Genomic DNA, 27,371 nt, shown 5'->3' on the forward strand with positions numbered 1-27,371 from the left:
CCTGCTCCCTCACTAGGGATTTTATGATTCTGTTCTATGAAACTATGTGTATGCATTTGCACTCTGAATGAGAGTCAGATTCATCTCAAAATGTTAATTTATTTTTCTCTTCAGTACGACCAGATCTGTTGTGTATTTCCAGCACCATTTGCTTCTATTTCGGACTTCTGTCACCTGCTGTACTTTGTTTTAGTTATTTGTGTGAGTAGTAATTTGTTTGAATTGTACATCTTGACTCTTTGTTATCAAATGTGCTCAGTACCCATCTCTGGTAATGGTGATTTTGTTGTGTTCGTTCTGCCCTTTCACTTTGATTTACAGTTATTTCTGGGATGTTACTTTTATCCTATATCATGAAGACCGATGCAAAATGCCTATTCAGTTCATCTGTCTTCTCATTATTTTTGGTTATTAATTCACTGACTCACTTTTGAGAAGACAAACACTTACTTTTTTAAAACCTCTGTCCCTTTTTAAATATCTCCTAATGTGTGTGTTTGTATTTCTATTCAGCTTTCTCTTCTGCTCTAATTTTTCCACCTTATTAATCTTTTGGACATGCTTTGCTTTTTATTTTTAATGATCTGTCCAGTTGGTGCATTTGCTCCTTGGAATTTATCTTTTTTTTTTGCAATGTCTTTCTTCTGTATATTTTGAAATATCACAAAGTATCTGCCACTGCATTTCTTTTGATGTATCTGTTAACCTAATTTGCCAGTTCATTTTAGTTAACCCTGCTTTCGTGCCCTTATTATTATTCTTTAAGTTTAAAATTCTAATCTTGGTCCCACTCTTCTCTTCCTATAACTGAACATGAAGTTCATTCATATTTAGTTCAATGAGAGCATTTTTATATCAGACTAATTAATGCCTCGTTGCACAATGCCAGGTCCAATATAGCCTGCTCTCTGGCTCTAGAACATGCTGTTCTAAGAAACAATTCTGAAAACAATGCCTCCCCTCAGCTACCTTTGTCTGTCTAATTTTGCCTATACACACCTCCCCAAAATGACTTCTTGCTGTTATATTTTCTTAATCTTAATTTTTCCCAACAGCTTCTACCTCTTTGGTCATCCCTATATGCTATCAATAATTAACCGAGCCACCCGTACCATTTCCTAGCTTCCTGTCTTTCCTAAATGTCCTGTTTCCTTCAATGTTTTGGTCCAAATCCATATCATCTAGCAACTTTGTATATTGGCTATTGATCATGCAGTCAGTGCATCTGTTTGCCTTGAATGCTGTGTCCGTTTAGGTACGGAGTCTTATGTCTGGTTTGACTAGTGCTGCTGCTGGCATGCTATCATGCAGCCTTATTGACTGAGTTTGATTCTCTGGCTTGATGGTAATAGTAAAGTGCAGATTTTAAATATTAGATCATGGAATGCTTTTGGCTGGCATTTATTGCTTGTCCCTAGTCGACCTTGAGAAGGTGGTAGTGAGTTGCTATCTTGAACCACTGCAGTCCATTTAATATATTCACAGTAGTGTTATGAAGGGAATTCCAGGATTTTGACACAGTGCAATTGATGGAATGACAGTATCTTTCCAAGTCAGGATGCTGGGTGTCTTGAAGGAAAACTTGTAGGTGGTGATGATCTCATGTATCTGTGTCATGGTCCATCTACATGGTGATGGTTGTGGCTCTGGAAAGTGCTGACTAAGTAGCTCTGGTTATGTTTCTATGGTGCATTTTGTTAGTAGCTCTCAGTGCCTTGTGGGTGTTCAGTTTTATGTTGCTAGCTCTATCCCGTTCAGCAAAGTTGGAGTACCACACAACTAGATGTGAAAACAATATTTATTTCCATATAGACTTTGCTGTTATTTCTACCAGATGCATCTGTGACCAGTAGGCTGGTGTGAATGAGGTGAAGTAGATTTTTCTCATTTGTTGCTTTCCTTGCCACCTGCTGCAAACCCAATTTCAGATGTGTCCTTTAGAACTCGACCAGCTTGGTCAATTGTGATGCTATGGAGTCACTAGGAAAGGTGATTGCCTGAGATGAAGGTCAGTGGTGCAGAAGGCTTAATTGGAAATGTTTTAATAAAGCTTTAATTTATTGTAATCTTTTGTCCTCACAGCCATCACTTGGAGAATTTCACCAGGCCTTTGACGTTGTATTTGTGGATTCTTCAGGATTCGTAAACCTATGTGCTGAGATGACTGCAAGCAAATACAAGCAGGTAAAGCAGGGTGCTCAGTCGGCAATTTTTTTCCATTGTATGATGGATTTGATTTAGAAATGTCTACTTTGAAAATGTTCATGCGGTCAACTATACCATGATTGGTGGGGCAGGTGTGATTGTTGGATTTGATATTTGCTCATAGTTTATTAACCTCTATTTTTCTCTGTACCCCACTTCCCTCTTCCAAATGGAGCTGTTTACAACTCCAGAAGATGTTTACTCATTTTAGAGTGTAGTTACCCAGGGCAAGGATAAGATATCCCAGAAAAATGACCATCCGGGAACATTTGAGGTCTATTTGACCACATAGAGGATGGGAACTGGACTTCACCTGTGTCTGAACATTTCCTTGACTGATGACCTCCCGCTCGATGCGAATCATAGACAAATGATTAGGGATAGGAATCAATGTCTTCCTATGATGGCCCAGTACATTGATGAGTCCACATCTAGAGTATTGTGTGCAGCTTTTGATCACCTTACTTAACATGGCAGTTCAGAAGAGTGAGAGGTAATTTTATTTAAATACTTAACATTCACAGGTGGCTTGATTGTTCTCTAGTGCGGGGAAGGATTCTGAAACTGGTGGGCAAATTTTTAGAATATGATTTGTCCCATTTAAGAAGGCTCTTTATGGAATTCTTTACCCTAGAGACAAATTGGAGTTGGATTATTGAATGCATTTAAGGATGAATGAACAGGCTTACAGGCAGTTCAGGGGTTATGGGAGGGAGGCAGCAGAGATTCAGGCCATGATCTGATCAGTTATGATCTTAATGGCATTGTTGATTCCAGGGATCAAATTGCTTGCTCCTGCTTCTACTACTTAAGTTTATAAGCAGGACTTGTTTCCATTGGCACTGTGGTGTGATCAACTAATTCAGCGTAGATCAGCAGTTCTCCCAGCATTATTTGAAAATTTGGCACTGGATTCTCTATTTTTTCATCTAAGTCATTGACCGTTATGGTGAAAAGCTGAGGTTCTCGTACAGATCCATGGGAAACACCATTGACTCATCTCTTCGGACCCATTCTCTATCTGCTCCCCCCAAATAATTGCCAACTTAAATTGCAACGTTGGCACTAAGCCCTGGAGTTCTCTCCCTTCACCTTTGTGCATCTCTAGCTGTCTTTATCCTCCTTGAACATACTCCTCAAAGTCTTATCTCTTTGACCAAGCATTTGGTCATCTGACTTACTCTTTTATTATGTACAGAAATTATGATGTTCTGTTTTTTGTACGACTCCTGTCAAATGCCTTGGGGTGTTTTATGATGTTAATGTAAATATATGTCGTGATGCTTATAGGACTCTTGAGTTGATTTTTGACGCCTTGAATGAGCAGAGTGCGTTTCTTTAACTTATATCTGATTAAAAGGATAATAAGATACAAATGTTTAATAGAAAATTGGTGCCAATTTCTGTTCTCTTTCTGGAAAAGGCCATGTGTAGACACATTATTTCCATTCAATTTGTAAGATAGTTAAAAGTACAGTCTTGTCAAATTGAATTTTGGGCTATAATCCAACTGATGTTTAATTTTACAATCTGTCCAATAATCTAGCTCGTACAAAGCATGCAAAATGTGCTGTTATGTTTATCAAAGCATACTAAAGCATGTATGCTTTAACTTAAGTGGTGGACTTGAGTTAAAAACCTTGGCGAAGACCCTTTGGTGTTATTTTATCTCTTTCTGAGTTAAACTGCTTCTAAAAATATGATTTAAAACTAATAATATGAAGACAATTGCCAAAATACTAATTTTATCTAATTTAGATTTATGGTTTAAAATATTTGACTTCTATTTTCTGTTGTCTTTTGATAATACTTCCAATATCTGAGGAGTTATCTCTAATTTGGGAGCTCTGCCTCAAAGACAACTCAAGCAACAACCAGACAGGTTCATGTCCATAATAATAAAGTCGTAACCACCCCACCTAAGGATACAATGTTGGGAGCAGTAGCAGGCATAATGAGGTGTTAATCTGGAGAGGCTACACAGCAGGACTACCTGCATGCCAAACAGTCAAAAGCAGCAAGTAGAGAGCTAAACGATTTCACAACCCATGGATCAGGTACAAGCTCTCCATTCCTGCCACATCTAGTCATTAATAGGGATGGATAATTTAAGTCACTCACTGTAAAGGAAGGCTGTACAATAATGTACACTCTTACTGATGGGGAGGCTTAACACATCAGTGTAATATGCTTGATGAAGGGCTTTTGCCCGAAACATCGTTTTTGCTGCTCCTCGGATGCTGCCTGAACTGTGCTCTTCCAGCACCACTAATCCAAAATCTGGTTTCCAGCATCTGCAGTCATTGTTTTTACCTACATCAGTGTAATAGACAAGTTTGAAACATTTGCAACTTCCTTCAGCCAGAAGTGCTGAGTGGGTGATCCATTGTGACCTCCTCCAGAGTCCAGAGATTCCCCAGCATCCGATGGCCAATATTTAACCAGTCAATCACTCCAAGTGATATCAAGAAATGGCTGAAGGCACTGGGCACTGCAAAAGTCTTGACAGTATTCTTGCAGTAGTACTGCAGAACTAGCCACACATCTAACCAGATTGTTCAAGTACAGCTATAACACTGGAGAACTGGTCAGATATGTCCTGTTCACAAAAAATCAGATACCAGGCCTTTTTCCACCCCATCAGTCCAATCTCAATTTTCCGTTGTGTTAGAAGGGGTCATTGACAGTGCTATCAAATGGGACTTGGAAAAGAATAATTTGCTCGCTGATGCCCAGTTTGATTTCTGCTACAGCCACGAGACCACTCTCCACTTTACAACCTTGTTTCAAACATGGATAAAAGACCTAAACTTGAGATAAGAATAACTGTCCTTGACATCAACGTAGAATTCGATTGAGTAAGGCACCAAAAGCCATAGTCATAGAATCAGTTTAAATCAAGGTGTAACTCTCCACTGATTGAAATCATACTTGGCAGAGTGAAAGGTGATTGTAGTTGTTGGAGGTCAATCAACTCAGTTCCAGGATATCTCGGCGGGAATTCCTCAGAATAATGTTCTCAGCCCAAACAATTTCAGCTGCTTCATCATTGACTTTCCCACCATCATGAGGTCAGAAGTTGAGATTTTTACTGATGATTGTAGAGGCCTATTTACACCTCTTCCGATACTGCAGTTGTCGATGTCCTTAAGCAGCAAGACCTGGATAACACCCAGGGTTGGGCTCATAATTGGGAAGTGACATTTACAGCACACAACTACCAAGCGATGATTGTCGTAAATAAGAGAGAATCTAACCATCAATCCTTGATGTTCAATGGTATTGTCATCACCGAATACCTATATCAACATTCTGAAGGTAACCATTGACCAGAAACTGAACTGATAAATAGAGTGATTGCAGGTGGCTGAGAATTGTGCCATGAGCAGTTCCCCACATTTCTGTCTGATGCCTGTCCACTACCATAAGTCAGGAGTTTGATGAAATGTACTCCACTTTGTCCACTTATCTGGATGAATATAAATCCAGCATCAGTCAACTTGACATTTAATCAGGATAAAGCACCCCATTCACCATTCACTCCCTTCACAATGAATATACAGTGACATCAGTGTGTACCATCTACAAGATTCACTGCAGCAGTTCAAGGTTTCTCCAGCAGCACTTTCCAAACCTGTGACTTCTATCATATAAATAGAAAAGGACAGCTGAAACATGGCAACATCACCATCTGCAAATTCTTGTCCAAGTCACAGAACATACTAGCTTGGATACCATCATTATCGCTAGGTCAAATTCCTGTTGTACTTCTCTAACAATGCTGTGGCTAACTCTACACACCAGAATCGACCTAGGTTCAGAAAGGCAGCTCAACATTATCTTCTCCAGGGCAGTTGGGAATAAGCCACGAATGCTCGTGGAGCCAGTGATGCCCACATTCTGTAAACCCAATAAGATTATGCAGTGTTATCCAATAGTCCAACAAAGTTATTTTAAAACTGGTCTAATCCACCTTTTCCACTCGAAGAACGTGTGCTAAAGAGCAGTCACTGACTTATGCAGGTGGCCTGTTTATTTTCCAAGTTGAGTAAGCATCTAGCTGCTGGTCATTTTTCTATCTGTTTATTAGCACGTCATGCCAGGCATTGGATTTGATTCCAGCCTCGAGCGACTATCCATGTGGAGTGTGCACATACTCCCTGTGTCTATGTGGGTTTCCATTGGATGCTCCAGTTTCCTCCCACAGTCCAAAGATGTGCAGATTAGGTGAATTGGCTGTCCTAAATTGCCTATAGTGTTCCAGGATGTGTAGGCTAGGTGCATTAAGCAGGGGTAAATATAAGGTAGGGGGAATGGGTCTGGGTGGATTACTCTTCAGAGTGTCGGTGTGACATGCTGGGCCAAAGGCCTGTTACCATACTGTGGGGGTTCTATTAAAAAAAGCTGAAAATGTGTTGCTGGAAAAGCGCAGCAGGTCAGGCAGCATCCAAGGGACAGGAGAATCGACGTTTCGGGCATAAGCCCTTCTTCAGAAATGAGGAAAGTGTGTCCAGCAGGCTAAGATAAAAGGTAGGGAGGAGGGACTTGGGGGAGGGGCATTGGAAATGCGATAGGTGGAAGGAGGTTAGGAAGGCGGTGCTGAGTTCGAGGGATTTGACTGAGACAAGGTGGGGGGAGGGGAAATGAGGAAACTGGAGAAATCTGAATTCATCCCTTGTGGTTGGAGGGTTCCTATGTGGAAGATGAGGCGCTCTTCCTCCAACCGTCGTGTTGCTATGGTCTGGCGATGGAGGAGTCCAAGGACCTGCATGTCCTTGCTGGAGTGGGAGGGGGAGTTGAAGTGTGAGCCACGGGGTGGTTGGATTGGTTGATCCGGGTGTCCCAGAGGTGTGTGGAGGTGCAGGTGAATTTGTGGCGGATATGGAAGTATCCCTTGGGGCCTTGGAGGGAAGTAAGGGGGGAGGTGTGAGCGCAAGTTTTGCCTTTCTTGCGGTTGCAGGGGAAGGTGCCGGGAGTGGAGGTTGGGTTGGTGGGGGGCGTGGACCTGACGAGGGAGTCACGGAGGGAGTGGTCTTTTCGGAACGCTGATAGGGGAGGGGAGGGAAATATATCCAGCAACACATTTTCAGCTCTGATCTCCAGCATCTGCAGTCCTCACTTTCTCCTTCTATTAAAAAAAAAACACTTCCCATTGTTAGCTAAAAATAGTCTGATTTAGCAGCTATTCGGTATCCCAGACTGACTGCTGGCCACTCCTTTGTCAAACGTTCTTCTGTCTCTTTGGGCTCTACCTCACCTATCGTTTACCCCTTACCCCTTCTCCTGACCCTATCTTTTGCATAAACAACTTTTTCCTAGCTACCATCAATTCTGAAGAAGGGTCACTGGACTCAAAATGTTAACTCTGATTTCTCTCCACAGATGCTGCCAGACGTACTGAGATTTTCCAGCAATTTCTGTTTTTGTTGTTGCAGATGAATGAAAAACTTTGGTTTAAAAGTCACTGTGAAGATCTTTGATTTGATTGTTTGTTTATTTAGTGGTGTTTGATTATCAAAAAGTAAACAAACAGTTGGTCAGTGTGATGCATTAGAGCACCGCTGGAAATGAAACTGACTTGTGATTCATGTATTCAATGCTTCTCTTAACCTCACACTTCTTAGTCAAGGCACTAGTCTGCTAGAGGGAAAAACATTTGGAGAAAGTACCAGCTGGGCGTGCTTCATGATATCCCAATGACCTGTTTCATAGATGAACATGAGACGAAATATTGCATTGTCTGTCTGTGACCTGAGATTATCTGAACCCATGGACAAATAGAAGATAATACACTGCTGCAGTTTGTTGACCATCACTGTAATAACGAATGGACCCAAAGGGAAATATGAACCAAACAAATAACAATTGTTTGTTAACTGACAATACATCTACATAGGCATCAATGTTTCTTTATCTATGTATTTACAACAAACAAGGAGCTTTCAGCTGATGTTTTACATTGTTTACTAACCTTCTAGATTCAATATGAAGCGCAGAAGTCAATGGAAATTCTTGATGACAAGACAGTAGATGGATTTGAAATGCTTTTGATGACGTCAAAGCTCCTAATTCAAACCTTTGACCATGTCTTCCAGTAAGAACAATTTATTACTTTAAATGGTATTTAGTCCAATGTGAGAATGTTTTATGTTGAAACAATTCCACATTTTAAAATTATTTCTTAATAGCCTGAAAAACGTTGCCAAGCTGCAGGAAGGCTGTAAGAAGATGAAACTGCTCAATGAATTGATTGATCATGGCGGTAACTACATTGTTACAATTTTACCACACCTTCTTTCATTATTAACTCGTGGACTGGGCAAGCGGATTCATCTTCTTACTCATTCGCTTCTTCATATACCTGAAGTAAGTCAATTATCTCTTTGACATTTGTGTGTGGAAAAATAATTAATTGTATAACTTTTAAAAGATGCTTTCCAGACTTTTTAGAATATTGTACAGCTACTTCTTCCTTTGAGATCTAGCTACTTTGTTATGGGCCAGATCGAACCCCCTCAAAATATTCAGAAGATAGTCTAAACATTTACTTTTTCTTATTTTAAGAGTAAATGTAAGGTGAGACATTTGATTGGTCAATCTACTGAATTTAAAGAAAAACATGCTTTATTAATCCATTATATTTAAAATACAATAAAAGAAATATGTTTTTTGATTAACAACTCTATTGGAAACTTGACCGAATAATAGATACAGTAACTATTACTAATTAACTGTTGCAATATAGTAACATCCCATAAACATACTCTTTTGAAATTTCACATGCAACTCCATTAGTAGGCAGAGAACCCCATGCTAATGGCTATAACCAAGAGAGGGACAGAAAAATAGCTTCCACCTCTTCATGACCCCAACAGCAACCGCTGAAAAGAAGAAGAATGCTTTTTAAGTGACTTTTTGAAAGCCCAATTTGCTTATTAATGTTCAGTTTTCTATCTTGCCAAACTCAATAAACAAGGTGGACATCAAAACGCACTGACTGTGGAAACCAGAATGGATACCTGGCAAATTCAACTTGTTGCTTGCTCCAAAGAACCTCCAATTGGACACTGTGCACCAATCTTTCAGCAAATGTTCCATGGACACCGGCCACATGAATTCAAAATGACCACACCACATCCCTCAGAGCCCTATAAGATTCCACAAGTGTCAGTAATCTGAAAAGATAAAGTTTACAAACTTTTAGGCGGATTACATTTGTTTCACTATTTAAGTAACAAGCCAAATTTGTTCCTTTCATACAGTGGCCAGTAAATGCAGATCCTCCAAAACACAAGGATGGAAGATATTTGTCATTTGGTATTTTAGTGAACCCAGTATTTTCTACAAACGCTTTGGAAAAAGGACCTCCGGCTGATAGTCCAAAGGTAACTATCTTTTTTCAAGAATTTAAGATGGGTAAATGTGTTGTCAAGTTGTTAAACCTCCTTTCTCCAATTAAATAATTTTAAAAATGTATATATTTTCAGGCAGTTGTGTAGATTTGAGTCATTGTAACCCCAGCATGTGTTCGTGGCTAGATTTCTGAGTATTACATTTTATGGAGCTTCTCTGGAACTCTGTGCTCCTCAACAATGGAAGAGCACATCAATGAAGCCAAGTAACCTCCGTTGCACTGATGTTAAGTTAAAATACTGGGATTAGGATCGGCAACAGGAGATATTTTACTGTTAACAGTTTAAAAAAAAAAAAGCCTTTCATTTATAAAACGCCGTTAACATAATACAACATCTCAAGGCATATCACAGAAACATTAAAAATAAAATGTGACACTGAGCCGTTCGGAGATATTAGGTCAGGTGACAAAAAGTTTGGTGAAAGGATTAAGTTTCCTGGAGTTGCTTTAAGGAGAGTGCGAAGGAAGAGAGAGAGATATGGAGAATTGGAAAGAATCATAGAATCCTTATAGTGGTAGAAACAGGCCATTTGGCCCATTGAGTCCACACTGACTCTCCAAAGAGTATCCCATCCAGACCAACACCCCCTTCTCTCTCACCCTGCATTTCCCATGACCAATCCACCTATGCTGCACATCTTTGGATTGTTGGAGGAAACCGGAGCATTTGGAGAGATCTAGGGAGGATCGTCTAGAGCTTGCTGAGCCTAGGTCTAAAAGGTGATTTCCATCCCCCCCCCCCTTCCAATCTTGGCACAATTTAGAAATCACTTTTTGTCCTGTCTGCTTGGCAATGTAATGTGTTTCTACGATTGATATAAGGAAGAGCCAGTGATTTTCCTGATGTCCTGACTATCACTCCACCTTCAGCCAACACCACCAAAAAAGTTACATCTTTATTAACTGAGTCTCATGGTAACTTGGCAGATTTATAGTTTGTGCCTTTACTATTTTCAGTTCCATTTTGTACCAAGGCAGCAACTCCTGGAGGTGAATCAATATTTTGTTCTTCATGTTACAGGCAGCAGAATTCAGGGACTTCTGGGGAGAGAATTCTGAGCTGAGGCGTTTTCAAGATGGATCCATTTGTGAGGCGTTCCTCTGGCAGGGTGACAATATTTGTGACCGTCGTCTAATTCCTGAACAAATTGTTAAACATCTTCTTCAACGGTAAGTCATTAGTAACCCAGGTTAACTTGAAGTCCTGAAAAGGAATGTGGTTTATCAACAGCGTTTTCATCTTCTAGAATTTTTAAAGGATTGTCAGAAACTTTGTTGAGGTTGATTAAGCCTATACTATACAGAACTTTACATCCCATAATTTGGACTGAATTTGACCCAGTTTCACAAGCTGAAAGAGGGGTGTATTGATGGAATATGCTGATTCATAGATTTTACTTCTTTACATTAAAATGCTGCACATAGAGTTAATGCCGCAAAAGAAATTGATTCTCATTTAGTCTTTAAATGAGAGATGTAAGGAGGAATTTAGAATTCCTTGTTCATCTTTTGAAAGATAAACTACCAGAAACACACTGCTTATTTCCCATTCTAAACTTGCTATGTCTCTACTTTTATCCATGTTTGTCTTCCATTTTTTTTGTCTGAATTCCTCATACAATCTTGTTTTCATCTATGCACCTCTTTTCTAAGATTTTTCCTCTCATTCTGTACTTTCATCCGATTTCTGTCTTCTGTTTCTTTCTTGATGCTTCTGATTTACTATCTCTCTTTTTTTTCTCTCGGTTAATGAATCCAATTCACATTGTGCTGATCAGTGATGTAACCAGTGGATTTTAACATTAAGGTCTTCAGAAAGCAGAAATATTAACTCTCTCTCTGGATTTTGCACATTCTTCGTGGGTTTTCTCCGGGTGCTCCGGTTTCCTCATACAATCCAAAAATGTGCAGGTTAGGTGAATTGACCAGGCTAAATTATCCGTAGTATTCGGTGAAGGGGGGAATGGGTCTGAGTGAGTTACGCTTCGGTGGGTCAGTGTGGACTTGTTGGGCCGAAGGGTCTGTTTCCACTCTGTTAATAATCTAATCTATTTCTGCCAGAAAGCTAACAGGAAATATGACACTAGTTGCCATTAAAAAGGAAGAGGTGTTGTTCATCTTTAAGTATCAAGGTAGATAAGTCCATGGGTCCTGATGGAATCTATCCCAAAATATTGATAGAGGCAAGAGAATAAATTGCTGGAGCATTGACATCCATCTTTGTATCCTTTTTGGCCACAGCTGAGGTCCAAGAGAACTGGAGACTGGTTAATGTTTAAAAAGGGTAGCAGGGATAATCCTGGAAATTACAGGCCTCTAAGCCTCATGGTGGTAGGGAAATTAATGGAAAAGATTCTCGGGGACAAGATCATTACTCATGTAGAAGCAAATGGATCTATTAGTGATAAACAGCATGATTTTGTGTGGGGAGCTCGTGCCTCCCTAACTTGAATTTTTTGAGGAGGTAACAAAAATGATTGAGGGAAAAGCAGTTGATATTGTTGACATGAACTTCAGTAAAGCATTTGATGAGGTCACTCATGGGTCTGATGCAAAAGGTATGATATCACATGGTAAGAAGTAAGCTGGCAAGATGGATACAGAACTACTTTAGTCATAGGAGGCAGAGTGTAGTAGTGGAAGGATAGTTTTTTTGAATGGACGGCTTTGACTAGTGGTATTCCACACTGATCAATATTGGGAACCTCTGCTGTTTGTGATCTACATAAATGATCTGGAGGAAAACCTAACTGGTGTAATTAGGTTTGCAGACAAGACAAAGATTGGTGGAGTTATGGATAGTGAGGAGAATTGTCAGAGGATACAGCAGGATGTGGATCAATTGGAGTATTGGCAGATAAATGGCAAATGTAGTTTAATCTGGACAAATATGAAGTGATGCATTTTGGAAGGTCAAGTACAAGTGGGCATTATACAGTGAATGGCAGAACCCTTAAGAGTATTGATATGCAGAAGGATCAGAGTGTGCAGATCCACAGACCACTGAAGGTGGCAACGCAGGTTAGTAAGGTTGTAAAACATGCTTATGGCATGCTTGCCTTCATTGGAAGGGGCATGAAGTGTAAGGTTTATAGAAGGGTAGCTTTACAGAAATTCTGTTAAGCCACATTTGGAATATCGTATACAGTTTTGACCACTGCACTACCAGAAGGATGTGGATGCTTTGGAGAGGGTACAGAAAAGGTTTGCCAGAATGTTGCCTGGTATCGGGGATTTCAGTTGTGAAGAAAGGCTGAATAGACTGGGTTTGTTTTCACTGGAATGCAGGAGGTTGAGTAGTGACCTAGTAAAACTTTAAGTTTATGAATGGCATGGATAGAGTGGAAGAGAGGTTTTTTTCGGAGGGCTGAAGGGCCTGTTCCTGTACTGTGTTGTTCTTTGTTCTTGTTCTTTGATGCAGGAGTTCAAATATTGAAAGTTATGTGCAAGACTCAATAAGCTATCTCAGTAAATTGAACTGGCACTAGAGGCCAAAAGTATAACTGTTCATAACTAAAACAGGGTAAAACATTGAGAATGTTTTCTCCCTAGGATAACAGATAATTGAAACAACCCGTGAGAAATTATGATTTGAGTCAAGTCCAACTGATCCATTCACAAAGGTGCTCAATTATTACTTGGGATTGGGATGTGGGATTGAGGATTGTAAATTGATATAAGAACAGGAAGCAGGGAAGATGGTGGTAGCAGCAGATGGAGGCCCCTGTCCACATGCGACAGAAGTTGACTTTAGATGAATGAACCAGCTTCAGACTGGGGCACTGATCCATTGTTTGTCTTTTGTTAAATTACGAGTAAACCATAAATGTTGGAAGTAGTTCTTTCAATTGGATACATTTTTATGTTTTTCTTTATTCTTTCAAAAATCTCAAAACCAGTGCACTAAACCATGACTTCAACACAAAAAGAATTTTGATTCCCATGTAGGCTTCTACCCTCCAATCATTATTGCAGTATTTAAAAATGTATCCTAGATATCATGTTTTTACATTTGTTTATTTGTACCTGTAGGTGAGTGAAGAATGTTTTATAAATTAAATTTTCATTTGTACACATCCTTTCCTAAGCTGATTATAACCAATGATCATGTTCATTTAGCTTGTTTGATTTGAATGTGTGACTTCTGCTTGTTCGAAAAGTTGGAAGGAGGCAGAGGGGGGTGGAACACTTTTTGAAAGTTGCAGTGGTTATTATCATTATTTTTAATTATTTGCCCACACTAATATTTTCCCATTTTTAATGTTTTTTAATTTCTCTTCCCATATTTTTCACTTCCATTCTGAAGTTTTCAGTACTTGAACTGTATGTGAACCAGGTGTAGAGCAGATGAATTCATAAGTACTGACTGACTCTTGTTTTCCCTCTGCTCTTCCTATATTTTTCCTATCCCAATTAGACATTTGGATCTACCAAAGTCGGCATTGTGCTATGTTGGAGGCTTACTGGACTCTGTCATCGAGGTAGATAAAGAGGTAAGAAGATTGTTTTATAGTAATGAATCTGTGCTTGCCCTCAAAGACTGTGGATCGGGGGGAGTATTTGCATGGGATTTTGTTGTTTTTCTTTGAATTAGTAGTCCAGTAAGATGACCATTATCTTGTTTGAAGTATGAAATATGAAAACTTTGTTTCCAATATGGACCCAATCTCTTTTCAGGGCCAAAGTTATTTATTTTGTTGAAAACCAGGTTTGGCATTTCTGAAATAATTCTCAGAAAAAAATGCAGGGATAATAAATGCTCCATAATGAGAGAACTTGACAGCCACAGTTCCATGTGGCAGAACTCTCAAAAATGCAAACCATTCAACAATCCTCTTGTCATTGATTAAAAGTGGTATTCTACTAGGTCTGCCCAATGTGACAATTTAAATATCTACTTGAATGGAGATGAACTGTTGGCATCAGTGAAATTATGTGTAGACACCAAACAATGATCTGTGACACTTCCATAATATGTAATTATTTTACAAGAAAGCGTCTGGCAATAGCTAAAGTTCACTTTTTTTCTGTTGGAATATTATTAAAAAGGCAACTGTTTCACTTAATATGCCTTTATAAGAAAGTAAATTTGCTGTTCTCAACTGATGAAGCCCTTATTTGCCTCTAATGCTTCACCAGTATGATTCACTTTAAACTGAAATTGAAATGGTCAAGCAAGCCACACTGTTTTTTTTTTTGAAATACCATCCGTGCAGTTCAAGAAAGATGTGCAACAGCATTTTTGCAGGGTAATTAGGAGTGGGTAATAAATGTTAGCTTTGCTCTTCCTAATTATGAACAAAATGAAAGAAAGCCAAATGACTGTTAACTTCTCTTAAATTGTTGGGTTGAGTGATTACTCAGAATCACTTCCTCTGTGCTATTAACTGTCAATTTTAGTGAAAATGTTTATAGTCCCACAGTGCATAGAATGGTTTGAGTATAATGCTGCTGCACAATGGTTGGGTCCAGTTAAGGTCTTAGGCCCAACCATCTTCATCTGCTTCATCAAAGTATAAGATCAGGAGTAGGCATGTTCGCTGATGAGTGCACAATGTTCAATGTTCACTCAGGCATTCAATCATATATCCAAACGTAGCAAGATTTGAACAGTGTCCATGCTTGGGCTGAAAAGTGGTAAGTAACATTGAGAACAAGCTTTCTTCATTTTGGTCAGTCTGGAGCCAGGAATTCCCATTAGTCATCAGGGATATTTGACATTTGGAATGTTTTATTGGCATCTTTAAATGTCAGGCAATAATCATCTCCAATAAAAGGTAATCTAACCATCACCCCTTAACATTGTGATATTACAATCACTGAACCTCCACCGTCAACTTCCTGGGGTTATCATTGATCAGATTAGCCATGTAAATTCAGTGGTTATCAAAGCATATCAGAGGCTGAGTCCTACAGTGAACAATTCACCTCCTGACTCGCCAAAGCCTGTCCATCATTTAGAAGGGACAAGTCAGGATGTGATGTAATGCTCTCAACATCGAAGAATCTTGATATTATTCAGGACAAAGCAGCCCACTTGACTGGAACTACATCTACAAACACCCACTCCTTACACCACTGATGCTCAATAGCAGAGGTGTATACTATCTACAAGATTAGATTAGATTAGATTAGATTAGATTACTTACAGTGTGGAAACAGGCCCTTCGGCCCAACAAGTCCACACCGACCCGCCGAAGCGCAACCCACCCATACCCCTACATTTACCCCTTTAACCTAACACTACGGGCAATTTAGCATGGCCAATTCACCTGACCCGCACATTTTTGGATTGTGGGAGGAAACCGGAGCACCCGGAGGAAACCCACGCAGACACGGGGAGAACGTGCAAACTCCACACAGTCAGTCGCCTGAGTCGGGAATTGAACCCGGGTCTCTGGCGCTGTGAGGCAGCAGTGCTAACCACTGTGCCACCGTGCCGCCCACGACACGGTGCACTGTAGAAATTCACCTAAGTTATTAGGTAGCACCTTCCAAACCCATAACCACTACCATTCAGAAGAACAAGGGCAGCAGATACGTGGGAACATCACCAGCAAGTTCCTTCCAAGCCACTCACCATCCTGACTTGTGTCTGACTCAAATCCTGGAAATTCTCTCCCTGGTGACAATTTGGATTGGACTGTAGTGATTCACGAAGGCAGCTCACCTCTTGATAGCATTTAGGAATGGGCAATAAATGCTGATCTAGCCAGCAACATCCAACAGCTGGCAATATCACATCCCCCTCAGTGAATATAAAAATAATTACGAGTGGCAGCCAATTCTTGAAGGATTCAGTAAATGGGATATTTGGAGGTTTGTGCCTACCCTCCAACACATTGATTTTTGCCTTTGTATGTTTCTGACAGGATCTCTTGAAGTGCTTGAAGGCCTTCAGAACAAGCTTTCTTCATTTTGGTCAATCTGGAGCCAGGAGTTCCAATTAGTTGGCAGGGATATTTGATATCTGGGATGTTTTATTGACATCTTTAAACTGTTTCCACTGTCCTCTGAGGAGTCTCTTTCCAGGCCCGAGCTCCAAGTACAGCAATTACTTTGGAGTTTTGGTGTCAGCCGTACAAACAACATGTCCTGCTGTGAGAGATGGTTTTGAGTGATTGCTGCCTTGATTATAGGTAGATTGTTCTGATCCTTCAGAATGCTGCTGTAGGACTGCGTTTCTTGACATTGCATTTCCAGGATTTTCTCTAGGGGATACTGGTGATATTTCTGTAGTCCTCTGAGGTGTTTGCTTTAGGTTGTCCCAAATTTCTGATAAATTTGGTAATGCAGGGCTGTTTGGTACTGCTGTTCAGTAAACCATGACCATACTCTGGGATTGAGATCCTATTCCTGAAATAATAATTTGCTCTGTCAATTGAAGGCTGAACTGGCATATTGAAGTCAATGATATATTTGTTACTTCATGCCATTCAGTCCTACTTCCCTGCTTAGCTCCCCTTATCACATGTCCATCCACTTCCCTTTTGAAATAATTGTTTTTTCCAGTTTGACCATGGGCAGCAAATTTCAGATCATTTACCATTGCTGGTTAAAAAAATAATCTTGTTTTTATTCCTCCTGCAACTCCTGCCCAAAATCTTAAATCTCTGTGCCCTACAGTCCTTGTATATCAGCCAGTGAGAAGACTTTTTCTTTATATACATACCTAAATCTGTCAAAACCTTATACATCTCTAGCAAATTCCCCTCTCAATCTTTTTTTGTTCCATGGAGAACAACCTCAGCTTTTCCAAAATATGTTGTAACTAAAACATCCCCAACTCTGGAATTATTTTGTTATCTTCCTCTGCACCCTCTCAAACTTGAATTGTTACAGTGCTCTGGTTGGAACATGATCAGTGTTTTATAAAAATTCAGCATAACTCAAGTGCTTTTTTTTTCTACTCAATCTTTGTATTTATGAAACCCATAATACCATATATTTTGAGAACCACATTCGCAATATGTCCTGCTATCTGCAGAGATTGCAAATGCACTTATGGGTTCCTTTGCTTTAGAATTACTCCATTCGGTCTACATTGCCTCTCCCCATCCCTTTGCCAAAATGCATCATTTTGCACTATTTTGTGTTAAATTTCATCTGCCACTCATCTGTTCATTCTGTTAACCATAAATGCCCTATTACAGGTGACTTATACCATCCTCACTACCACTCTTTCAAGATTTAGTGTAATTGGCACAGTTTTAAAGTTTTTCTGATGTCATTTCCAAGATTTAAGCCATATGTTTTTGAAAAACAAGCAATGATCCTAACACTGACTTGACCATTATCTACCATCTTCCAGTCTATCCACCATGACTCATTGCTTTCTGTTGTTAAACGAGATTTTTTAAATTCAATTAGGCTCTACCCCACCTCCTCCATTTTGTTCTAGCACCTCCTCCATACTTAGTGATATTTGAGAGATTAAAGTAAGTCCTTTCACTATAGGCACCCCCACTTCCTTTAGCAAACTTTCAATCCTATTCTAGTCTCTTGAAGAATTCATCTGATGCAAAATATACACTGTCCTTTTTTTTCTTTGATCATCATCTCTATCTCCCATTCAAGGAATTCAATTTTTTGCTCTCTTTGTACCCTTGATGGAATATACCTAGTCTGTCCCTGAGCATCTCTTCCTTTAAAGATCACCCATTGTTTCATTACAATTTGTACTGTCGGTCCCTAATTTCATTTTATCCTAGCTAGATCCCCCCTCATTGCATTGAAATTAATGTCTCGCAACATAAATGTTTGTACATTGGTGTTTCTTGCTTTGTCCCGTTAATAAAATAAATCTTATTATGGTCACACTTAACCACATTACCCCAGAGACACTTGGTCCACTTGATACACTTCATTTTCCAGCAGATTTCTGAAGCATATGCTGTTTGATTCTCTGCAGTTTATCCATTTTCTTTGCCCATGAGTTTTTTTGGCTTTTGTCCTGTCTTCTATCTCATTAAAAGTCTTGCACCCACTAACACCTACTGTTTATCATGAGTCTGTGTACAACAAAGTCATCAACTGCTGTCTTCAGTTCATCTCAACTGCTCTAATTATCCACTGCATTGGGATTAGAATTTAATTTCTCTGACTGAGAACACAAGATCTTGTGTCAATCACGGAAACCAATATGATACAGAGAAAGATGTAAACAAGGGTTTTGTCACAATTGCAGCAAATGAAAAGAGAGTTGGATAAATGCACAAACTGCTTCCAGTTGTATCTTCTCTATGTCCTCAAAAATTAGAATAAAATTAAGAGCATCCTCTGCACACCTGCAGCTAGAATGTATGAATGTTGATTGGATTGAAACACTGTTTCAAATAAATATCTTGGTTCAGCTGTTTTTGCAAGTCCAGCTGGGAGCATAATCTTAGTGAATTGTAGTGACGGTTAATTGTTTCCTTATGTTGATTCTGCTGTCACATTAAAAACTAGCTTTATTTGAATAACATTATCTTATCGGCAGAGAAAAAAAAGAAAATCTGCATACTCGCAGCAAATGTTCTATAATAGATCCTTTCTGTTTGACTGCATCAAAGCTAACCTGGTAATCTTAGAATTAATAACAGGTTTCAGGCCCCACAGCAGGATGCTATTCCATGCATCATGTCCATGTTAGCTCTTTGGAGGAGCTCTATAATGTTTTTGAATTGTTTCGTGGGAAGTGGATGTTGCTGGCTGCACAGTGTTTATTGCCCATCCGTAATTGCTGTGGGAAGATAGTGGTAAACTGTCAACTAGAACAACTGTACTTCGTGGAGTGTAGATGCATTCATAGTACAGTAAGGCAGGGACTTCTAGATTTTGACCTAATGATGTAGAAGGAATGGCGATATACTTCCAAGCCTGGTGATGCTTCCATGCATCTGCTGTCTTTGTCCTACTAGGAGTTAAAATTCACCGGTTTGGAAGATGCTATTGAAGAATCCTTGGTGAATTGCTGCACTGCATCTGCTAGATGGTTCACACAGCTGAATCTGTACATCAGTGGCAAAGCTAATTAGTTCCAAACCCCAGCTCTTGTAGCCCTACAAAATATTCAATATTGTTTTAAAGGTTGTGATTGAATTTATTTCTGTCGCACTTTACAGACCACAAAAGCACAGTGTTTCAGTCGTAATGCCACAGGCTCTTTGCCAATGTCATCTAATGTGTTCAGGATTTAGCATTTGAATCCCCCATTTGGATGAGTACATGAATAGGAAAGGTTTGAAGGGATATGGGCCAAATGCAGGACTAGTTAAGTTTGGGAACATTGTCGGTGTGGACTAGTTAGACCGAGTAATCTGTTTCCATGCAGTATGACTCTCCCCAAATGTTACAATGAGATCATTCTTCTAAACTCTCGTGAGTCAAGTCCCAACCTGCTTAGCTTTTACTCCTCAGACAATCCCTCTGTACCAGGGATTCAACCTAGTGAACCTCTTCTGAACTGCCTTAATGAAATGAAATCTTTAAGGTGACTAAAACTGCTCAAAAGAATTTCAAATGTGGTTTAGCAGTACCTTGTACGGTTGCATTAAGAACTCTCTATTCTTATACTCCAACCCACTTGAGATAAAGGCCAAAATTCCATTAGACTTCCTAATTACCTGCTGCACGTGTATGCTAGCTTTGTGTTTTGTGCTCAAGTATACTCCAGCTTCATCAGTTTTCTCCATTCCAATCAAACCTACTCACTACCTTGTCTCTATAACCCAGCATTTCCCATGGCTAATTCGCCTAGCCTGCGCATCTTTGGACTGTGGGAGGAATGCGGAGCACCCGGAGGAAACCCAAGTAGACATGAGGAAAATATGCAAACTTCACACAGACAGTTTCCTGAGGGTGGAATTGAATCTGGGTCCCTGGTGCTGTGAGACAGTAGTGCTAACTGCTGAACCACTGTGCTGCCTTTTGTTCTTTTTTCCGTGGAGCACCAGAGGCTGAGGGATGACCTTATAGAGATTTATAAAATTATGAAAGGCATAGATAAGGTGAATAGCCAAAGTTTTTTTTCCTAAGGTGGTGGAGTCCAAACCTTGAGAGCATTGATTTAAGGCGAGAGGGAAAAGATGTAAAAGGGACCAGAGGGGCAACTTTTTCTTGCAGAGAGTGGTGCATGTGTGGAATGAGCTGCCAAAGGAAGTGGTAGAGGCAGATACAATTACATATTGAAAAGACATTTGGAAATATACATGAGTATGAAAGCCTTTGAGGGATATGGGCCAAATGCAAGCAAATGGGACTAGTTCAATTTAGGAAACCTGGTTGGCAAAGAGTCCGTTTCCATGCTGTATGACTATGACTCTCTTTGACTTGCAAAATGAACAAATGCATTTGCCAACTTCTTGCCTACTTATTTATCCTTTTAACATCTCTCTGTAAAATGTTTATATCTCGCAACCTGCCTTTGCGTCATCTGCAAATTTGGCTGTGGAACATTCGCTTCTTTCCTTCATTGTAGTGATATATTGGAAACAGTTGTGATCCTGACACTTATCACTGTGGAACCCCATTGGTCAACCCTTTTTTGTTTTTTTGCCATTCATTTGTGAAACATAAGTATCACTGGATGGCCAGCATTAATTGCCTATCCCTAGTTGTCTTTGAGAAGGTGATAATGAGCTGCCTTTGTGAACTATTGCAGCCCATGTGCTGTAGGTTAATCAACAATGCCATTAGGGAGAGAATTCTTGAACCTGAAAAAGAACCTGTGTTTCCCACTCTTCCCTGACTATGAGCTAATTCTCTGTCCATGGCAATATATTACCTCCAGCATTTATCTTACAATTTAACATTTTGTGAGGTACCTTGACAAGTGTGTTCTGGAAGTCTAAATACACACATCTACTGGTTCCCCTCTACCTACTCTAGTTAAGATTTCTTCGAAAAATTCTAATAAATTAGTCAGACATGATTTCCCTTTCATGAAGCCATGCTGACTCTGCTTGATTAGATTACGATTTTCCAAATGTTTCCTTAATAAATGATTCCAATACTTTTCCAACAATGGATGTTAGACAAGTCAGCCAATAGTTACTCACATTTTGCCTTTCTCCCTTTTTTTGACTAGGAATGTAATATTTAGCAGTTTACAAATTCTGTGGTACTTGTCAATAATCCAGTGATTTTTGGAAGCAATGATTGTCTGCCTCCGTGGAGCAGATGGCCTGTCTTATTCCCAGCTTGCCCCTGAAAAGATTCCCTGGTGCGAGGAATGTGTCAGGTATCATCCTGATCTGGCAAACCGCCCCGTTTACTTTTCCAAATCCCTATGCACAGACACACATGCAAACACACAAAATAGATTTTTGATTTAGCTTAAAATGAAGATGCATTGAGTTATCCAATGAATTGAGACAAAACAAATCAGAGGTTTACTGTCTTATTGTTAGTGTAGTTGCAGATAATGTCATGCACATTGGAGAAAAAAAAGTTTTTTTTTTGTGCACTTAAATATTCTATCCTGAAGGCATTGGCTGTTTTCTCTTTGACCAGGCCATTTGTCTTTTGGTCATCTGACAAAACATCATCTTATGTACCTTGGTGCCATGTCCTTTATTATAATGCTCCTGTGAGGTGGCATAGATCATTTTATTATGTTAAATGTGCAAAATAAATATCTATTGTTGACCTGCGCACTGAAGAGAATTTTGAAAGAATGGTATTTTATTCAATTTGTAGTGAGTGGAACCTCCTCCAGGTGGCAGGGCTGAACTGATGGGAGCTATTGCTCTTGGCAATGCTGTTGAAATTGATTGGCTAAGCACCCTGAGACAGATAGCTGCTGAGAAAAATAAATTAAAACTGCACTTTAATGTTTTTCACAGAAATTTAATGTTACTAAAGTTATTTATCACATGCACATTCCAATTTGAGACCAGGAGCAAGCAAATTCCTTAATTGCCATGCCAAAAAGTACTTCAGTGTATGAACATATGTCTGTTTAGTGTTTTCAAACTTAAATGACCAACACTTTATCTTGTGACTTGCCTCACAATCCAGATCTACCAATCAGTTGAAACAACCTCCATGGCCATCTTGTCAAGTCCCTTCAGAATCTTAAACACACAAAAACACACATTCCTGGAGGCACTCAACATGTCTTGCAGCATCTGTGGAGAGAAAACAGGGTTAACGTTTCAAGTTGTGTGACTCTTCATTAGAACTGAAAGCAGCTAACCTCCAACTTGCCCACATTTTGCTTAATTTTCCACTTTGTTGCCCAGTTATTTAACTTGCCTATATCTCTTTGCAGCTTTTTTGTCTCTTCTCAACTTGCATTCCCTCAAATGATCTATTCTCAATAAAATTAGGTACACTGCCTTCTAGTTCTTTATCTAAGTCATTAATATAGATTGAAAATAACTGAAGCTTCAGCACTGATCCTTGCAGCATTCCACTAATTGCACCCTTCCAACTCAAAAATGCCCATATATTCCTATTCCTTTCTGCCTGTCTTTAACCAATCCAATGTCCATGCTCATATGTTATTTCAAATCCTTGAACCCTTGCATATTATGACCTTGAAAAAAGTCACGTACACAACATCCACTGGTATGTCTTTATCCATTCACGAAATGCAGCTTTAAAAAACAAAGTTGTTAAATGTGATTTCACTTTTGAAGATCATGTTAACATTTTGGATCATACTTCAATTTTTTGTCAAGACTGACTTCGTCACAGGTTCCAGCACTTGCTGATGACTGATGTCACACGAACTGGTCTGTATTTCCTATTTTATTTCCTTTCTTGAATTCTAATGTTGTATTTGTATTTGCTAATCCCAATCTGCTGGGATGGAAAACCATAACCAATGCATCCACTATCTCTTCAGCTACTGGCTTTTGCTTTTGAACTCTCGGATCTAGGTGAGCACGTCCTCGAGATTTATTGGAATTTAGTTCCTTAAGTTTTCCCCAACATTTTTGACAACAAATGGTAATTGCTGCAATCCTTTATCCCCCTTTATTTCTGGCATGTGACTTGTAACTTCTATTTTGTATATATCCACAAATTATTTATTCAATGTTGCTGCCATTTCCTCATTCTACTGTAATAATTTCTTTGCTTCTAAGTTATTTTCATTTTATGTATGTATAAAAGCTATTAGAATCTTTTTGTTTTTAATTTCTGATAGATATAAACCATGTATTCCTATAGCTGTGATTGACCCTTATTGGAGCAGAATTAGGCTATTCATCCCATCCACTCTGCTAAGCCATTCAGTCATGGCAGTTATGTTTCTCAACCCCATTCTCCTGCCTTCTCTGGGTAACTCTGGTATGGGGATCAAATCAAGATCCTATCTATCTCTGTCTTAAATACACTAAATTATTTGGCTTCACAACCCTCTGCAGCAATGAGTTCCAGAGAGTCACCATCCAGTGGTTGAAGAACTTCCTCCTTATCTCAGTTCACCCTGAGGCTGTGCTCTTGAATCCTAATTTCTCCTACTAGTGGAAACATCATCTCTTCATCCTCTCTATCCAGGCTTCTCAGTAAGTTTCAGTGAGATCCCCCTTATCCTTCTAAGCTCCATTAAATCCAGTGTCCTGAACTGCTTCTCATATGATAAGCCTAGGGATCATTTTGTAAATCTTCTCTAGACCCCCTCTAACACCAGTACATCCATCCTTTCAAACGAGACCCCAAACTGTTCACAGTATTCCAAATGCGAGCTAACCAGAGCCTTCTGCAACCTCAGCAATACATTTCTCCTCTTGTTTGTGAGCTCTTTTAAAGTGAATGCTAACATTGCATTTACCTTCCTTACTGTGACCTGAACCAGCATGTTGACCTTAAGAGAGTCCTGAACTAGGACTCCTAAGACATTCTGTGCTTCAGAATTCCAAAGCCTTTCCCTGTTAAGAAAGTAGTCTATACCTCTAAAATTCATTCCAGAATGCATAACACTACGCTTTTCCCATTGCATTCTATCTGCCATTTCTTTGCTCACTCTCCTAGCCTGTCCAAGTCCTTCAGCAGCCTCCCACTTACTCTACACAGCCTGTCTCTCTACCTATCTTTGTGTCAACTGCAAACTCTGCAACAGTGCCCTGAGTTCCTTCATCCAGATCATTTAATGTATAACATGAATAATTGTGGTCCCAACACTGACCCCTATGGAACTACATTAGTCACTGGCTGCCATCCTGGAAAAGATCACTTTATGCCTACTTTCTGTCTTTTGCCAGTCGACCAATCCTCTATCCAGCCTTGCCCCTAGCACCATGGACTTCTGTTTTATTAAGCAGCCTCCTGTGCCACACCTTGTCAAGTTCTGTCTGGAAATCCAAATCGAGCTCATCAACTGGCTCTCTTTTGTCTAACTTACTTGTTACCTTCTCAAAGGATTCTAACAGATTTGTCAGGGCATAACCTCCCCTGATGAAGCTGTGCTGATTCTACCCTATTTTACCATGCACTTTCAAGTTCTTAGGATTTTCTGAAGGTTATCAGTGTTCTATTTCTTGTGTGATCGATAATTAAAACAGATTAGGTTGCGTGGATTCAGTTTACTTGGCAAATCACACTCTGGTTGTTTAACAGTTCAAACTATAGTTTGTGTTTATGTACACAACTTGCTTCTCAAATGCTTCTGCTGAATTGCCCACATGGTTTCGTACAAGTCTTTTGCTCATTAGCGTATCCAGCTCTGAAAGCAACATATTTTTTAAAGTAACAAAGTACAAACAGGAATGAGTAAGAATCAGTCATCATATTTAATAACAGTACATTATTTTCTTTTGATTCATGATGCATTCAGTAAGATTCACCAAGTTTGCACCTTCTACTTCAGTCTGCAGGGCCGGAGGAGAAGAACATTAGTGTTGTGCAGTCATACGATGACCTGAGCCGCAAACTTTGGAATCTCAATGGACTTCCCTTGAATGTCACATCAGTCCAAGGGATACACCCTGTGTTCCGATTCACGGAAGTAAGTTGGTATTTAGCAAATTTCAGTATGTTGTGAAGAATGTATTAAGTTGACCAGTGCTGGAATTTCCAGTCTAAGGTCATATGTCATCGAGCTAGTTGCTACAGTGTTCATAGTTTTAGATTATTGCTTGTGGTTATTATGTGCAAAGCAACCAGGAGGTCTTGGTCAAATTCTGTTCCACTCTGGTACAGTTCCCATGTGCTTCCTGCTATGCAGCACTGATTCTTGAGAATGAGAAACAAGGCTGAAGCCTAAAATTTTGATTTGAGTTACGTTCCTCAATGTTTTATTTTCTTTTTCTTTTTGTTGTTATAGAATAATACAGCACAGGAACAGGTCCTTCAGCTCCCCATGCCTGTGCCAATCATGATGCCATTCTAAATGGCTCAATGGTTAGCACTATTGGGTAAAAACAATGACTGCAGATGCTGGAAACCAGATTCTGGACAGTGGTGCTGGAAGAGCACAGCAGTTCAGGCAGCATCCGAGGAGCAGTAAAATCGACGTTTCGGGCAAAAGCCCTTCATCAGGAATAAAGCACTATTGTCTCACAGTGTCACAACCCACAGTCCAAAATGTGCAAGTTAAGTGGATTGGCCATACTAAATTGCCCGTAGTGACCAGGGATGTGAAGGCTAGCTGGATTAGCCATAGGGTGACAGGGATAGGATAGAGGAATGGGTCTGGGTGGAATGCTCTTTGGAGGGTTGATGTGGACTTGATGGACTAAATGGCCTGCTTCCACACTGTATGGATTCTGTGGAACTGAATCTGTATGTAGTCCATAAACATCTCTTCCCTGCCTCTTCATTTGTCTGTCTAAATACCTCTTAAACATTGCTATTCTATCTGTTCTTACCACCTCTCCTGGCAGCAGATTCCAAACACCTACCACCCTCTGTTTTAAAGAAAAAAGCTTGAGTCGCACATCTCCTTCTAAATTTTCTCTCTCTCCCCTTAAACCTATGGCCCCTAGTACTCTCCACCCGACCCATGTTTCTCAAAATTTTATACATTTCTAATGGATCATTCCTTATCCCCTCTAACGTTTTAGTGAAAACAATCCAAGTTTGTCTAATCTCTCCTAATAGCTAATATGCTAATCCATGCAACATCCTGGTAAAACTATTCTGTGCCGTCGACAAAAAACCCACATGCATTCTATAGTGTGTTGACCAGAACTGCGTGCAATACCCCAAATATGATCTAACCAGTCTTACATAGCTGTAACATGACTTAAGGGCACTGAGTATAAAAGATATTATCTATGAAGGCAAGCTTGCCTTATAGGTTCATACCACCATATCCACTTGCATTACTACTTTCAGGGAGCTATGCACTTGCATCCCAAGGTCCCTCTTTCTATCAGTGCTCTTAAGGGTCCTGCCATTTTCTGTATACTTTTCTCTTGCACCCGACTTGCCAAAATATTATCTCACACTTGTCCAGATTAAACTCCACCTGCCATTTCTCCACCTAACTTACTAACTGATACAAATCCTGTTATATTCTTTGGCAACATTCCTCACTATCTGTAGCTCCACCAATTTCATCTCGTAATTGTGCTTGAACTGAGTGGTTCTGTGAGCCATTTCTGAAAGTGTTTAAGAGTCAACCACATTGCTGAGGGTCTTCATTAGAACTTAAGAAACAGGAGCTAGAACAGTTTACTAAATCCTGTGAACCTTCTCTCCCCTTCAGTGCAATCATAACTGATCTTCTATTTCAACTCTACTTTTCCACACTAACCCTATTGATTTCACTTTGTGCCCAAACATTTATTGATTTCTATTTTGAATGTATTTAATGAAT

At 39.6% G+C, this 27,371-nt stretch overlaps 1 protein-coding gene across 2 annotated transcripts in view; it reads left to right on the plus strand.

The window, feature by feature from the left end:
- The window catches only part of nol6 (nucleolar protein 6 (RNA-associated)), a 127,391-nt gene that overhangs the window by 51,597 nt on the left and 48,423 nt on the right, over positions 1 to 27,371 (plus strand). For both annotated transcript variants that reach the window (XM_043700311.2, XM_087989987.1), the window contains exons 10-16: positions 2,083 to 2,184; positions 8,184 to 8,299; positions 8,394 to 8,571; positions 9,468 to 9,590; positions 10,641 to 10,789; positions 14,037 to 14,112; positions 25,419 to 25,556. In XM_043700311.2, the coding sequence (XP_043556246.2) occupies positions 2,083 to 2,184; positions 8,184 to 8,299; positions 8,394 to 8,571; positions 9,468 to 9,590; positions 10,641 to 10,789; positions 14,037 to 14,112; positions 25,419 to 25,556 (882 nt within the window). The remainder of the gene's footprint in view (positions 1 to 2,082; positions 2,185 to 8,183; positions 8,300 to 8,393; positions 8,572 to 9,467; positions 9,591 to 10,640; positions 10,790 to 14,036; positions 14,113 to 25,418; positions 25,557 to 27,371) is intronic.

Source organism: Chiloscyllium plagiosum, unplaced genomic scaffold (genome assembly GCF_037043375.1).
Source record: "Chiloscyllium plagiosum isolate Xiang-an unplaced genomic scaffold, Cpla_swu_hap1 HiC_scaffold_1, whole genome shotgun sequence".
In the NCBI taxonomy this organism is placed as follows: domain Eukaryota; kingdom Metazoa; phylum Chordata; class Chondrichthyes; order Orectolobiformes; family Hemiscylliidae; genus Chiloscyllium; species Chiloscyllium plagiosum.